The sequence below is a fragment of the Columba livia genome, unplaced genomic scaffold, assembly GCF_036013475.1.
Source record: "Columba livia isolate bColLiv1 breed racing homer unplaced genomic scaffold, bColLiv1.pat.W.v2 Scaffold_141, whole genome shotgun sequence".
Taxonomy (NCBI): domain Eukaryota; kingdom Metazoa; phylum Chordata; class Aves; order Columbiformes; family Columbidae; genus Columba; species Columba livia.
In genome coordinates, this window is record NW_027043037.1 from 450,376 (window position 1) to 464,666 (window position 14,291).

At 51.5% G+C, this 14,291-nt stretch overlaps 1 protein-coding gene across 1 annotated transcript in view; it reads left to right on the forward strand.

Annotated features, from left to right (window-relative positions):
- The first annotated feature begins 1,448 nt into the window (after positions 1–1,448).
- Positions 1,449–14,291, forward strand: part of LOC135577821 (cilia- and flagella-associated protein 52-like) — an 82,578-nt gene continuing 69,735 nt past the window's right edge. The window contains exon 1 of the mRNA XM_065047942.1: positions 1,449–1,544. Within this exon, the coding sequence (XP_064904014.1) occupies positions 1,449–1,544 (96 nt within the window). The remainder of the gene's footprint in view (positions 1,545–14,291) is intronic.

Genomic DNA, 14,291 nt, shown 5'->3' on the forward strand with positions numbered 1-14,291 from the left:
GAGGGACAGGGCATGATGGCAGCTTCTGCTGAGGGTGACTGCAGGGGGAGCACCCAGGGGTGCACAGGGCTGTCCTGCAGAGCAGGGTCCCTGCACCCCAGGGCTGTGCCGGGCAGGGACTCTGCCACCTGCCAGGGTCAGCGCTCAGCCTGCCCGGGAGATCCCATGGCAGCAGCTGTGGGTGGAAGGAGCGACCCCCGGCAGGGCAGGCAGGGAGCTTGTGGGGTTGAAGGGGGCTGTGTGGGTCAGGGCTGCTCAGAGCTCCAGATCCCCCCACAGACATGGCAGAGGATCCTTCTGAAAAACAACTTCAACACATGAACAGCTGCAAGGGAAAGAGTCTGTGCTTTCAGTTTTCCACTCTTGCTCATCTGGGTGTGCAGTGGGAGATGGACATTTATTTCTCTCTTTGGAGAAGACACTGAGACCCCAGTTCTCAATAGGACTTGTCTGAGCTGCTCCTGAGCCCCTGCACACACAGAGCTGCCCCTGGGCAGTGCCAGGAGGTGTGAGCAGGACAGAGCTGAGCACACAGCGGCTGGGACTGGGTCTGTGACACTGACAGGGAGCAGACCAGGGACAGAGACACAGCTGCAGGCAGCACAGACATGGGCAGGGAGAGTTAACTGCTACCAGAAATGCTGGGGATGGGATTTAGGAACCTCTCTCATATGCTCTCGGTTGCAGACACATTTCCCAGTGCAACCCCTGGTCTCCTCTCCTCCCCAGCAGACCCTCTGCCCCAAAGCCATGGGGTCCAGGTCACGAGTCTCCACCTCAGCAGCTGGACCTCCAGGGGAAGGGTTCCTGGAACGTGGTACTCAAAAAAGGTGCTAAAAGTACTTGCTCTCCAGTGTCACTATGTGAGTGGCAGCAGCACAGCCGGGTCAGGAGAAGGTTCCACAGCATGCCCGTCTGCCTTTCTGTCCTTCCTTTATTTTCTGGTAGCACTGCAGTGTCCTTCCCTGTTTCTTCACCTGTCCCTGGTGCTCTTGCTCTCTGGGGCTGGGGTGGGAGTTTGGGTCACTTCTTTTTCTGATACCAACTCAGGGGTTCTTGCCCCAGACTTGCGTCCATGGAAACCAGATGCCCAAGCTGCATTTTAAAATGTGATGAGCTGTTTTTCTCAGCTGGTAGAAAGAGAGAATGAGCTGAAATATCCTTCTATCAGGGAAAAGGTTTTCACTGAGAAACAGCATGTTTACTTTCCTCAGAGAAGTCCCTCTAACTTGTCGCTGCCTTTTCCTCCTTGCACAGGCCCTCATGCCCACAGGCAGCCAATGTCCAACAGCAGCTCCATCACCCAGTTCCTCCTCCTGCCGTTCACAGACACACGGGAGCTGCAGCTCTTGCACTTCTGGCTCTTCCTGGGCATCTACCTGGCTGCCCTGCTGGGCAACGGCCTCATCATCACCACCATAGCCTGGGACCAGCACCTCCACACCCCCATGTACTTCTTCCTGCTCAACTTCGCCCTCCTTGACCTGGGCTCCATCTCCACCATTGTCCCCAAGTCCATGGCCAACTCTCTGTGGGACACCAAGGTCATTTCCTATGGAGGGTGTGCTACACAACTCTTTCTGTTTGTCTTTTTAGTTTCAGCAGAGTTTTACCTTCTCACCATCATGTCCTATGACCGCTACGTTGCCATCTGCAAACCCCTGCACTACGGGACCCTCCTGGGCAGCAGAGCTTGTGTCCACATGGCAGCAGCTGCTTGGGCCATTGGGTTTCTCAATGCTCTGCTCTACACGGCCAATACATTTTCACTGCCCCTGTGCAAGGGCAATGCTGTGGACCAGTTCTTCTGTGAAATCCCCCAGATCCTCAAGCTCTCCTGCTCACACTCCTACCTCAGGGAACTTGGGCTTCTCATGTTTAGTGCTTTTTTTTTTGAGGGATGTTTTGTGTTCATTGTGGTGTCCTATGTGCAGATCTTGAGGGCCGTGCTGAGGATCCCCTCTGAGCAGGGACGGCACAAAGCCTTTTCCACCTGCCTCCCTCACCTGGCCGTGGTCTCCCTGTTCATCAGCACTGGCTTGTTTGCCTACCTGAAACCCTCATCCATTTCCTCCCCATCCCTGGATCTGGTGGTGTCTGTTCTGTACTCAGTGATGCCTCCAGCAGTGAACCCCCTCATCTACAGCATGAGGAACAGGGAACTCAAGGAGTCAATAAGGAAAGTGATGACTGTTCGATTTTCAAAAGCTGTAATGAAGTGACGTCCTGCTTCTGCATGTCAGTTGTAATATAACGCATTGCTACATTGCTAGTTCAACCTGAGTTCTGTAGCTTTTGTGTTTTGGTTTGTTTTTTCTTTTTTTTTTCTTTTTTTTTCTTTTTTTTTCTTTTTTTTTTTTTTTTCTCTTTGGTGTTTGTTTTTCTTGGTTGTATTAATGCTACCCATAGGCAAAATTATTTGTCTTCTTATGGCTGTGTCCATATCTACCTGTCTTTTGTGTGCCATAGTCTTTGTGTAAATAAGGACCCATACTCTCCGTGTGTATAAAGTGAAATAAAGGACCCCGCACTGACTTGCTTGCCCAGAATCCTCTCTCTGGGATCTCTGGGGCTGCAGGAGCCATGTCTGTGTGCTGAGGGGGAGTGAGCAGGAGCCACCCTGAGCTGGGTCTTCCTCCCACCCTGACCAACGTGAATCTGCGGACTCACCCCATGGCCCTGGGCACCACAGCCCACTTGCTCTGCAGAGCACCACCGCCAGGTCGGAGCTGTATGGAGCATTGAAGGGGGGGCAGGAACATCTGGCCAGGTCAGCATAGCTCAGCTCTCTTGGGGAAGGGCTCTGTGGGAAGACGGGATGTTCCAGGAGAAGAGTGGGGCACTGTATGTGTGCAGGAAAGACATGGAAAGAGAAACCCTTTGCTGCAGGTGGCAGGCTGGGGCAGGTGGCCCTGGCACTGTGGCAGCAGGACCTTCCTGAGGATCCCCTAGGCCAAATGCCTCATGCTGTCCTGGGGAGCCAGTCTGGACCTGGGTCTGCAAGCTGCCTGTGCTGGAGACCCACTCAGCTTGCTGGCTGGATGAACATTCTCACTGTCCTTCATTCCCACTGGTCCCCACTGCTGTGGGACCAGTTCCAGTTCCAGTGTGGCTGCTCTGTGGGCTCGGCTGGGGAGAGGGCAGGGGGGTGGAACAATTCAGGAGGGGGTGGGAGGGCTGAACTGGCAAATGCCCCAGAGAAGAAAATACCAGTGAACAGTCCTGCTGTGTGTCAGTCCTCTGAGCGCAGGCAGGGACAGGCAATGGGCACTGCTGTGACAGAGCTGGCCTCACAACAGCCTTTCCAGATAGAAAGGTGATCTCCTCAGGGCAGTGCATGATGGTTTGGCTCTTCTTCCTAACCTTCTCTCAAACATATGAGCAAGGAAATGGTCACAGATGAAACCACCAGAGTACAGCTGAGCAGTGTGTGTGTGCAGGGCTGGCACACAGCAGTGTCCTCTCACAGCCAGGCTCCTGCCAGAGACCTGCAGGACCAGCAGAGCAGGGGCTGGGCTGTGCCCCTGTGCACTGGACACCCCAGGGAAGCTGCCCCAGGGCATCGTCATGGACTGGCCCCTCACAACCACCATTTCTAGCTCTGGCTTCTCTCCCCCACTCACATAGGTTGCTCTTCCCTCCACGGAGGGACACGGAATGAGTAGCTCAGAAGTCCATGTCTGCATTGTTCTGATGAGATGTGAGCATGCACATCATGGATGTGAGATGAGATGAACCCAGGTGAACACTAACAAGATCAGCTATTCCTGGCGGTTCCATGAAGGTCTGTGGGACAGACAGTGTCTCAAGGTCACTTCACAATGGGAGTAACAGCCCATGGGAAACTACCCACTGGGATCTTCTTCCTTGAACTGAGGTCCCTGTGTCCATTCCTCATGATGTGGGACATCTCAGACGGGTGCAGAGCAGGGTGACCCACCACAGGGCTGAGCTGTCTCCCATCGTTTGGGAGTGGCAACAGGAGGCCAGACAGACACTGTGATTCCTGCCTCTGTGTAAAAGGGACAGCCTCTGTCTCTGAGCATCCCTGGATGCATAAGGATTCCTGAGACTGGCTCTGATGGACTTCTGGCATTTCTGTGTGTGACTCCAGGAACAATCCCCAGTGGCCCAGTGAGATTCATCTCAGCTGCTGGGACGACTCATTGCAAACGCTCCTGTCTGCTACATCACCCTTGCCCGTGATTCTGGATTGTGCTTTCAAAAGTGACAGCAAAATCAGAGAAATTCTGAGGTCCTTGGGGAAGGAAGATGTCAAACCATTCTTCAAGAAGGGCCTGAAGGAGGATTTGAAGAATTACGGGCTGATCAGCCTACCTCTGTCCCTGGGAAGGGTTAAGTCCATGTCTTCCTGCACCAATCTCCAGGCACCTGAAGGACAAGGAAGGGATTGCTGAACCCAAATGAGTGGAAAACCCAGTGAGTCACAAGAAATGCTCTGGACCCATTCCAGAGCTTTAGACCCCCAGGAAAGAGCTCAGTGACAGTGCAGCCCAGCCAGTTGCATCTGTGTCCCTCACTGAGCAGCACAACCAGTGTGCAGTCACCCCATGGTTCTGCAGCCAACCTGCTCTGCAGAGCATCAGTGCCAGGTTGGGGCCCTTTGTGGGGCACAGGATGGGGCCAGGAGCACCAGAGCAGATCAGAGGAGGGATGGGGGAGATCAGAAAGGAGCTGACCTGGGCTGGAAATTGCCTTGGGGAGAAAAATGCTGGTGTTCAGCTGCCCCAAGATAACACCCAGAGTTAACGGTGCAGGGCCAGAAGTCCTTGCTGTCCTGGTGCTTCACCAGGCCTGGGAAGTAGCTGGAGAAGGATTGGTGTCCTCCACTTGCCATCTCTTAGTGCATTTTACCTCCTAAAGGGTGTAATGGAAAGCAAGTCTGGGACCCTGTGTCCAGACCTGCACTGCAGAAAGTATTCACCCAGAAGCTACACCATTTTGCTCTGGTACTTCAGTCCTGGTGCTCATCACATGTCCTTGAGACAACCTTATGCACCCCTCTTGTCAACCTTACCCCAAAAGTCACCCCTAGACAAGGTTCCTGAGCTGGGGCTGAGCTGGAGAACTGGCGTCCAGCTGTGACCAGAGGAAGGACAAGGCCTGTCCTGGGTCCTCTAAAGGGCTGGCAGCCTCTGTGATCTCCACCAGAAAAGGCAGCGTGCAGGAAACTATAGACGATCCCCATGCCCATTGGAGGCCCTTAGGAAGAGTTCCTCTCTCCAAATATCCAACCCAGCTTGCTGCTGCATGAACAACCAGGAGAAACTGCCCCTGGACCCTCATGCCAGAGCCCATCTCCTCCACCCATACAGGCAGTGCTCTCCCCCTTGTCACTGAGGTGGTTCCAGGGGACACAAAATGGGAAGAGATGTTGGGTAGGGATATGGTGTCCTTCAGTGCTCCTCATGGTGCGTCCTGCTGGGCTTTGTGCCACTGGTCACAACTCTCTGAGCCTGGATGTTCAGCCAGTTCTCAGTGGTGCTAAACAGGAACATGCCCATGAGCACATTGGGCTGCACTGGGAGGAGCGTGGCCACCCAGACAAGGGCCGTTATTGCCCATCGTGACTCAGCACTGCTGTGGTCACATCTGGAGCCTTGTGTCCCAGGGTGAGGTTCCCCATTCTGGAGGAACGGGAGGAGCTGTCGTGTGGCCAGAGAAAGTCTGGGTCATGTGTGGAGATGTTGAGAGACCCAAACTTCTTTAGCCTGGTGAAGGGGAGGCTGAGGAAACGTGCTGGTTTTACTGAAATTGAGTTAATTTTCTTCATGCATTTTGAACCTCTCTCCTTCACAGCCAGTACAGTCTTTTGTTTAGATTTACTATGAGAATAATGAGATAACGCTGTTTCTTCCCTGGAATAGAGATAATTTTTCCTTTTAGCAGGTTTACAGTGTTTGCCATTTGCTATGAAAGGAATGTCAGAACTCACTGATATCTTGGCTGTTGTCAGGGAAACCAAGGACTTCTTTGGCCATCCAGACACAGACAGAAATTGGCAGAAGGGGACACAGACAGGACAGCACCTGGATTGACATGCAGGCTTATCAATGAAATATTCCCTATGATTAGCGCCATGCTCAGTCTAAAGCTGGAGCCAGCTTTTAGGGCTTGTTACATCTGTTACTTTGGGTTTTCCAGCTGGTTTGGTCAGTTCCATTCAGAAGTTTCATTCTGTCAGGAGTTCGATGTCCGTTCGGCCTTTTGCCATTCTGCCATTTTGCTGTTGGCCTTTGGGCCTTTCTGCCTGTTGCCCTTTTGCTCTCTCTTGCTGGGATGGGCTGTTCAGGACCAAGGTGCTCCCTTCTGCAGGACTGGCTGCTCCGTGTGACTGGAGTTACACGGGGGATAGCACTGAGTATATTTTCTTAATTTAATTTATCTATTTCTATTTAACTTACCTTGACTATTGTCAGTGAAACCAAGGACTTCTCTGGAGTGCAGCTGCAGGTGCAAATTGGCAGGAGAGGGCACTGACAGGACAGCACCTTGATTGACATCCAGGTCAATCAACAAGCTATTCTCTACAATTACTGTCATGCTCGGTATAAAGCTGGAGATGCCTTTTCCAGCCAGTTAGTTTTGGTTTTCTGGCTACTTTGCTTAGCTCTGTTCGGAAGTTCCATTCTATTGGGAGTTCAGTGTTAGTTCAGTTTTACGATGTTTTGCTGATTTTCAGTTGGCCCTTGGGCCTCTCTGCCTTTTGCACTTGTACTTTCTCTTGCTGGGATCAGCTGTTCAGGACCAGGGTGCTCTCTTCTTTTGGGCTGCCTGTTCAGCACAATGGGAGTTATGTGGGGGTTGCACTGAGTGTCATATATTTTACTTTATGTATATCTTAGTATAAGTATATTATTAGTAGTAGTGTATTATTTTTATTTTCTTATTATTTTTTTGTCTAAACCCACAAGTTTCTCCCTTCCCATTCGCTTCTCTCCCTTATCCCACCTGGGGACTGGGAGCAGGATGTGAGCAGCTCTCATGGTCTTGGTTGGTGGCTGTGGTAAAACCATGACACGAAAGGGCAGTAGTAGCTTCAGAAAACTTGAAAATCACTTTCCAAGATGGTGTCAATGTTTAATGTTTTTGTTGTTGTTGGGAAACAGCATGAGAAAGGAAAACCATCAGAAACTGCAGCTATGGAGGTCCAGAGTGGAGCTCAGGATAAAGAAATGTCATTCTGAGCGCAGTGCTGTGGTCATTCAGAGGGACTCTGGATCAGCCATGGCTTTGTGTTTCAAGGAACAGCTGGTGCGGATGGAGAGACAGCAGCACAGCTGGGGACACATTGGGCTGAGAACAAGGTGGGGAAGCGCATGGGGTGTCTGCAGCCTGTGGGGAAACAGCCAGAGTTCTGGGACAGTGCAGGATGGACCATGGTGGACATGGCCAAGAGCACTGGCAAGGCTGGATGTCCCTGAAAGAGCCAAGGTCTTTGTCCCCCTGGCTATGGCTGATGTCCCTGCCACCGAGGTCTAAGAGGAGACACATGGTTGTCATGGCCATGGCACCCCATTGCCTCCTTGCAGCCCCAGGGAGTGTCACACCATTGCCCTGCACTGGGCATCACACTCCCCACAGCCCCAGGAAGAACCTGAGCCACCTGTGAGGGACAGGATCTCCCTTCCCAGGGGCAGGGGCTCAAGGCTTGGCCATTGTCCTTCATCAGACAAACCAAGGGCTTTCTCAGCATCAGAGCTGCTGCACTTTGCCTTTGCCTGATGCAATCACTGCCTCCAATTATCTGCTCTAACGAGTCCCTGGGGAGGCTTTGTCAGTAACAGCCCTCAGTGGGGCCATTAATGCTTCAAGGTACTTTGGAGTTTGTTCTGACTTGGACTTCTTGAGCAGATTCTTCATTCTGTGCTTGGTATCTGAGGTTCATGGACTCAGCACCAAATACGCCACGGGGCTCATTAAAACACAGAAAGCCCTAACGAGCAATGTTTCTTTCTGTAATTTCCTTCACATCTTCCAGACTTGTAGAACTAACTGGAGAGGTTTCAATGGGACACTTGCTGACGAAGATTTCAAAGAAGATTTCATAAAGGAGGGTTTTTTCTTTCCAGGGTATTTTCTATCATTTTTCAGTGTATGGAAGAAGCGACAGCAGCATTCTACACTGGACATTGATCCCGAGGGTCTCCTGAAGAGATCTGGACAGGCAGGAGAACAGTCCTTGAGGCTGGACACTGTATGGACAACCTGGCTCCTCACCCCCACCCCCAGTCTGCCGGTTCCCTCATTGGCCACCACAGATTGCATCACTTTTCCTACATCAGTTTAATAAACAGCAAAACACTTTCCTCAGCTGTGTGTGTAAGCTGGATCTGATGAGGTCCAGCATCCACAAGGGACACCCACACAAGAACTGGTTTAGACAGAGAGATAGGAGAGGATAGAAATAAACACAATGAACTTGTTGACTGCCATGTTAATTAGAGCTCTGAAGAATGGGGCAAGTTTGTAACTCCATGAAGCTCAAAGCAGAAACCAGACAGTTGAGAGGCCACTGAATGACCAAAGAGCAAGTGGAGGAGAAACCTGAGAGCACTGGGAAGGGCAAACGTCCAGACAGTGCTGGAAAGTTGTCCTTGGACAGGGACATTTAATCAGGAGAGGTGGGAACTCCTGAATGACGAGGGAGATGAAATAATAGACTGTTGGTAATAGAAGTACAGGGGAAGACCAATATTTCATCTCCTTCCCTTATTAAACTTCCCCATAATTCCCTTTTTGGCTTTATTCTTTTAAATTTTAATATGTTAAAAAAACAACTAAACAAAAATCTTCAAACAAAGAAAATAACAAACCAAACAAAATAAACAAAACCACCCACAAAACCAAAGCAAAACAAAAACCAAACCAACCAACCAAGAACAACAACCAAAACCAAACACCAAACCAACCAATGAACCAAACAAACAAAAATCCCAAAACAAAAAAGCAACAGCAAAATAGTTGACGTTTCCAGACAGACATCAGTCATCAGCTGTCTCACCATAAACAGCCAGGGCCATTTTAGGGGCCCAGTGTACCTGAGGTGCTGACCTGGGGTACATCAGACAGAGCAGAACCAACCGCTCAAAGGAGGTGATTATCCTGCTGTATTCAGAGTTGCTGTGGCCTCACCTTGAGTGCTGTGTGCAGTTCTGGGCCCCACGATTTGACAAGGATGTTGAAGTATTCCAATGTGTCCAGAGAGCAACAAAGCTGGTGACCGACTGGAAGGCACGTCCTCTGAGGAGTGGGTGAGCAATCTGGATTTCTCAGGTTTGGAGAGAAGGAAGCTGATGAGCAAGCTCATTGCCCTCTAAAAGTTCCTGAGGAGGGAAGTGTATAGGGAAGTGCTGGTCTCTTGTCCCTGGTATCCAGTGACAGGACATGTGGGAATGGTGCAAACCTGGGTCAGAGGAAGTTCAGACTTGACCCTCTACTGAGAGTGTGGTCAGATACTGGAACAGCCTTCTGAACGATAGGATGAGAGGCAATGAGCACAGCATAGGAGGTCCCATCTGAATATTAGGAAAAACCTCTTTACTGTGAGGGTGCCTGATCACTGGAACAGGCTGTCCAGAGAGGTTGTGGAGTGTCCTCCTCTGGAGACATTCAAAACCCGCCTGGACCTTCCTGTGCGATCTGCTCTGGGTGAACCTGCTTTAGCAGGTGGGTTGGGCTAGATGATCTCCAGAGGTCCCTTTCAAGCCCAACCATTCTGTGATTCTGTGACAGCTGGTTGATGCCCCAAGCCTCAGCATTCAAGAGGCATTTGGCCAATGCACTTACTACCCTGTTTTAACTTTAGATCAGCCTTGAATTGGTCATGCAGTGGGACTAGATGGTCATTCTAGGACCCTTACAGCTGAACTATACCTCACTTCCCTTCTTCCCTTTCTCCTCCTTTCCCTAGCAGGGGGAAGCTGCAAAGCCCCCCCACCACAGCCCCACCCAGCACCCTTTGCAGGAAGCCTTTGGGGTGCTGGCCCCAAGGCAGTGCCGGTGGCCAGGAGTTCCAGGGTGCTGTCCCTGCCCTTGGTGGCCACGTGCTGGGCACAGCTGCTGGCTGTCCCTGATGCCTTCTCTGCCCTTTGGCTCTCCAGGACAAAGCTCCTGCTCTTCTCTCCAGTCATGGCAGAAACCAGCCCTGCAAGCAAGAGAAGAGCCCTGGTAGCTGTCCCCTCTCTGCACCAGAGCTGATGTCCATGAGGCCCCACAGCGAGGAGGACCAGGCTCACAAAGCCTTTTCTGAGGGGACAACAGGACGGTTTCAACCACTGCAGCGTGGAGAAAATCCCAAGTGTGACCAGAGCCATAGGCTGTGCTGGACAGTGCCAACAGACCGCCATGGAAATAAGACTCGCTTTGAATCCATTCCCAAAGCACAGCCAGGCAAATGATGACTCTTCCCAAATGAGCAAAAAGAGTCCATTGCTGCTACTGCAGTCATGTTTCCTTTTCTACCCAAACCAAGATCCACAGTTGGCCATCTGTACAGGGGATGCAAAATGCACTTCAGCCGCAGGGGAAACCTTCCACACCTCCTGTGTGACTTGCACCTTTCTCGGAGTTATTTGCCTATCTTGATTGGTGGGAAGAGGTTCAGAACTTATGGAAAGCCTTTAAGAGATACTCTTTTGAGTACTGAAAGAGTAAGGAAGCTACTGCCATTTTGGACATTTGCATCAAAACTCATACACACATGGGATAGTGTGTGCTGTGTGACATGGATTTCTTTTTCTCCGTGTTCTCCTGTTTAGTAATGCCTGAGATCTTTGCTTTGGAAAAAACATACCTAAAGCAAAGAATCTGAGAACAAAAGTCCTGATCAGAGGGAAGGTCCATCTGGGCCAAGACTCAGTCTCCAAAGCTGCCAGCCATCCGTGTCTACAGGGTCTTGGGGTGCTCAAAGGCCTCAGTGGCTGGGACCAGCCTCCCTGGGGACCATCTCCTGCAGGGGCCCAGGGGCCGTGTCTCAGCTCAGCCTGGGACCTCTGGTGCCTGCCTGAGCCATGTTGTAGGTGTGTGTGCCTGTCTCTGCCCCATCTCCTGGACGGGCCTGGGCCCTGCCCTGCAGAGAGCGGCTCTCCTGGATGGAGTCCTCAGGCCTGGCTCAGAGCTCATCGTGCTCCAGGCACAACTGCTGAGCACAACCATGCTGTGCTGTGCTGTGCTGCTCTATTCTGTACGCTCACAAGGAGTCCAATAAAGATGCGACTGTTCGACTGAAATGCCAGAGAGGTTTTAGATCCAAAAACAGTTTCAGGGACACATACACAAAGGATACAACTGGAAACAGATTTTTTTATATATATATTTATTTTATTAAAATTACAAATTTTAATAGAAGAAGGAGAAGGAGGAGAGCTGGCTCCTGCTGTAAACTTGCCCTGGGAGAAAGAACCCGAGAAAGCCAGGGCACGAGTGGTGCCTTGGAGGGCAAGAGCAGTGGGCATGAACCGAGCCAAAAGGGCCCAGAGGAGCTCTGACAGGTGGTCATGCTCAATGCTGCAGAGGAAGGCAAAAAAACCCCGGGGACCAGGGCCAGTCTGCCCCGGGGGAAAATTCCTTCCTGACCCCAACACTGGCGATCGGCTGTTCCCTGAGCATTTGAGCAAGACCTGGCTCCTCGGCCCACAGGCTGGTCATGCCTCCCAGAAGACCACAGAATAATAGAAGGATAGAATGATAGGATGATGATGTTTTCTTTCTCTTCTCTTCTCTTCTCTTCTCTTCTCTTCTCTTCTCTTCTCTTCTCTTCTCTTCTCTTCTCTTCTCTTCTCTTCTCTTCTCTTCTCTTCTCTTCTCTTCTCTTCTCTTCTCTTCTCTTCTCTTCTCTTCTCTTCTCTTCTCTTATCTCCTCTATTCTCCTATCTCCTCTCCTCTCCTCTCCTCTCCTCTCCTCTCCTCTCCTCTCCTCTCCTCCTTTCTTCACCTCTTCCCTCTCCCTCTTCTCTCTCCTTCTTCTCCTTCTCCCTCCTTTCACTAGCACTACATGCTGAGGAAATTGCTGACAAACACTTGTAACCTTGCCCAGATTAGCCATTCACTCCATCACCTTGTGCAAAGGACGCATGTACCTTCTGGTGGCCGGGAGAGCACCGTGCCCCCTTAAACCACTCTGCATTCCACTTCCTACAGCTGCTGACCCTAGCTCCCCACTCCATCAGGACGGTGAGCTCTGCAGTGCTCCTCAAGAAGTTATTCCCTTCATTTTGCTGCTGCTATTCAGCTGAAAAGGATGTTCCTCCTCCTCCTCCTCCTCCTCCTCTTCCTCCTCCTCCTCCTCCTCCTCTTCCTCCTCCTCTTCCTCCTCCTCCTCCTCTTCCTCCTCCTCTTCCTCCTCCTCCTCCTCCTCCTCCTCCTCTTCCTCCTCCTCCTCCTCCTCCTCTTCATCTTCCTCCTCTTCCTCTCTTCTCTCTTCCTCTCTTCTCTCTTCCTCTCTTCTCTCCCTTCTCCTCTTGCTTCACCTCTTCCCTCTCTCTCTCCCTCTCCCTCTTCTTCTCTCTCCCTCTTTTCCTTCCCCCTCCTTTCACTACCAGTGCATGCTGGGGAAATCCCTGACAAACACTTGGAACCTTGCCCAGCTTACCCATTCGCTCCATCACCTTATGGCAACCACGCATCTACCTTCTGGTGGCCGGGAGAGCACCGCACGCCCTTCAAACCACTCTGCATTCCACTTCCTACAGCTGCTGACCCTAGCTCCCCACTCCATCAGGACGGTGAGCTCTGCAGTGCTCCTCAAGAAGGCATTCCCTTCATTTGGCTACTGCTATCCAGCTGAAAAGGATGATCATCCATCAGATGAACCTGGAAGGTTGCCCTGCTGGGAGATGGCCTTGCAGCGGAGAAACTCCAGCTGCCTCGTCCAGCTCTTCCTCCTTCAGCCCCTGTCAAGGGATTCCACCGGCTCCTCAAGGACTTCCTCTCCAATGTCTTCAGGCTGCCTCCAGGCCAGCTCTGGCAGCAGACACGGGACGCTGCTCCCTTTTATACTGCCCCGGGGCATTGTGACATCAGCATTGCCCCGTGGTCGCATTGTGACATGGAGGTGACATGGGCCCCCAGTGTCCCACCCCACCCACTGCCCATGCACCCAGCACTCTGTGGAGGAAGGACTTCGGGGTGCTGCTGGCCCCGAGGCTGTCCGTGTGCCCAGGAGGCCCAGGGGGCTGTCCCTGCTTTTGGTGGTCATGCACTGGGCATGGCTGAAACCACCTGGGAATGGCGGTGGCATGAAATTACTGAGGAGGTTATTCAGATACAAAGGAACTTCTTCTCTTTTCCTTTAAAGTTACTAAAAGAAACTATGAAAAACAATCCTCTAGTACATGATGGTAATGAATTGCTCTGCGAAAGTGCTGCCATAGGTGCAGGAACCTGCTAGCCTACGTCTATTCCATTAAAGAATCTCAACATTTTGGTGCCGGCTCCATGTGTTTGTCATGTGGCCTCTCTCACCTCCTAGATGTCCAGGTAGGAAAACAGGCGGGGGAGCAGGTCTCAGCTAAACCCCAGGGCACCTGCTATGGAAAGCATAGGTGTGAAAGCGTAGGCATAGCCTCTGGGCTCAGGCACCAGGTTCTGTGGGCTGGCAGATGGCTGCCTGACAGCTCAGACATGGTAATTATCCCTAATTCAAGCACTTGGGGTAATGCAAGGTGGTGCCGTGTTGGAAGCGCTTCATTAACTGCAGAAGAGTAAAGACATGCCCATGGGCAGATCCTCTGCTGCAAAGGGGCATTGTTCCTGTTGTAGCAAAAACAAGCCCAGCGATAATCTTTAGCCCATATCGGCATCAGTAGCTGGTTGTAAGAAGCGGCTAAGAAGACTAATCGGGCTGCAGATGATAGCAAGGGGCCGCATTCATCCCCAGGGGCATCATCAGGGGAGGAAGTGACCGTTACCCGGTCTTTTTCTCCAAGTGAGCTGAGAGAGTTGCGAAAAGACTATACTCGTAAAGATGGTGAGAATGTGTTAACCTGGATGCTCCGATGCTGGGATAACGGGGCTGACACAAGAGAACTGGAGGACGGAGAAGCCAAGCAGTTGGGATCTCTGTCAAGGGATTCCACCCTTGATGGGGCAATTGCCAGTGAGCCCAACCCCACGGCCCTCTGGACCCGACTCTTGACAGCCATGAAAACAAGATTTCGTAACAAGGATGACTGTCAATGCACATCAAGGAAATGGAATGCTATGGAGCGAGGTATCCAGTTCCTGAGAGAGTTAGCTGTGCGAGAGATTATCTGTTTTGGGCCAGATAG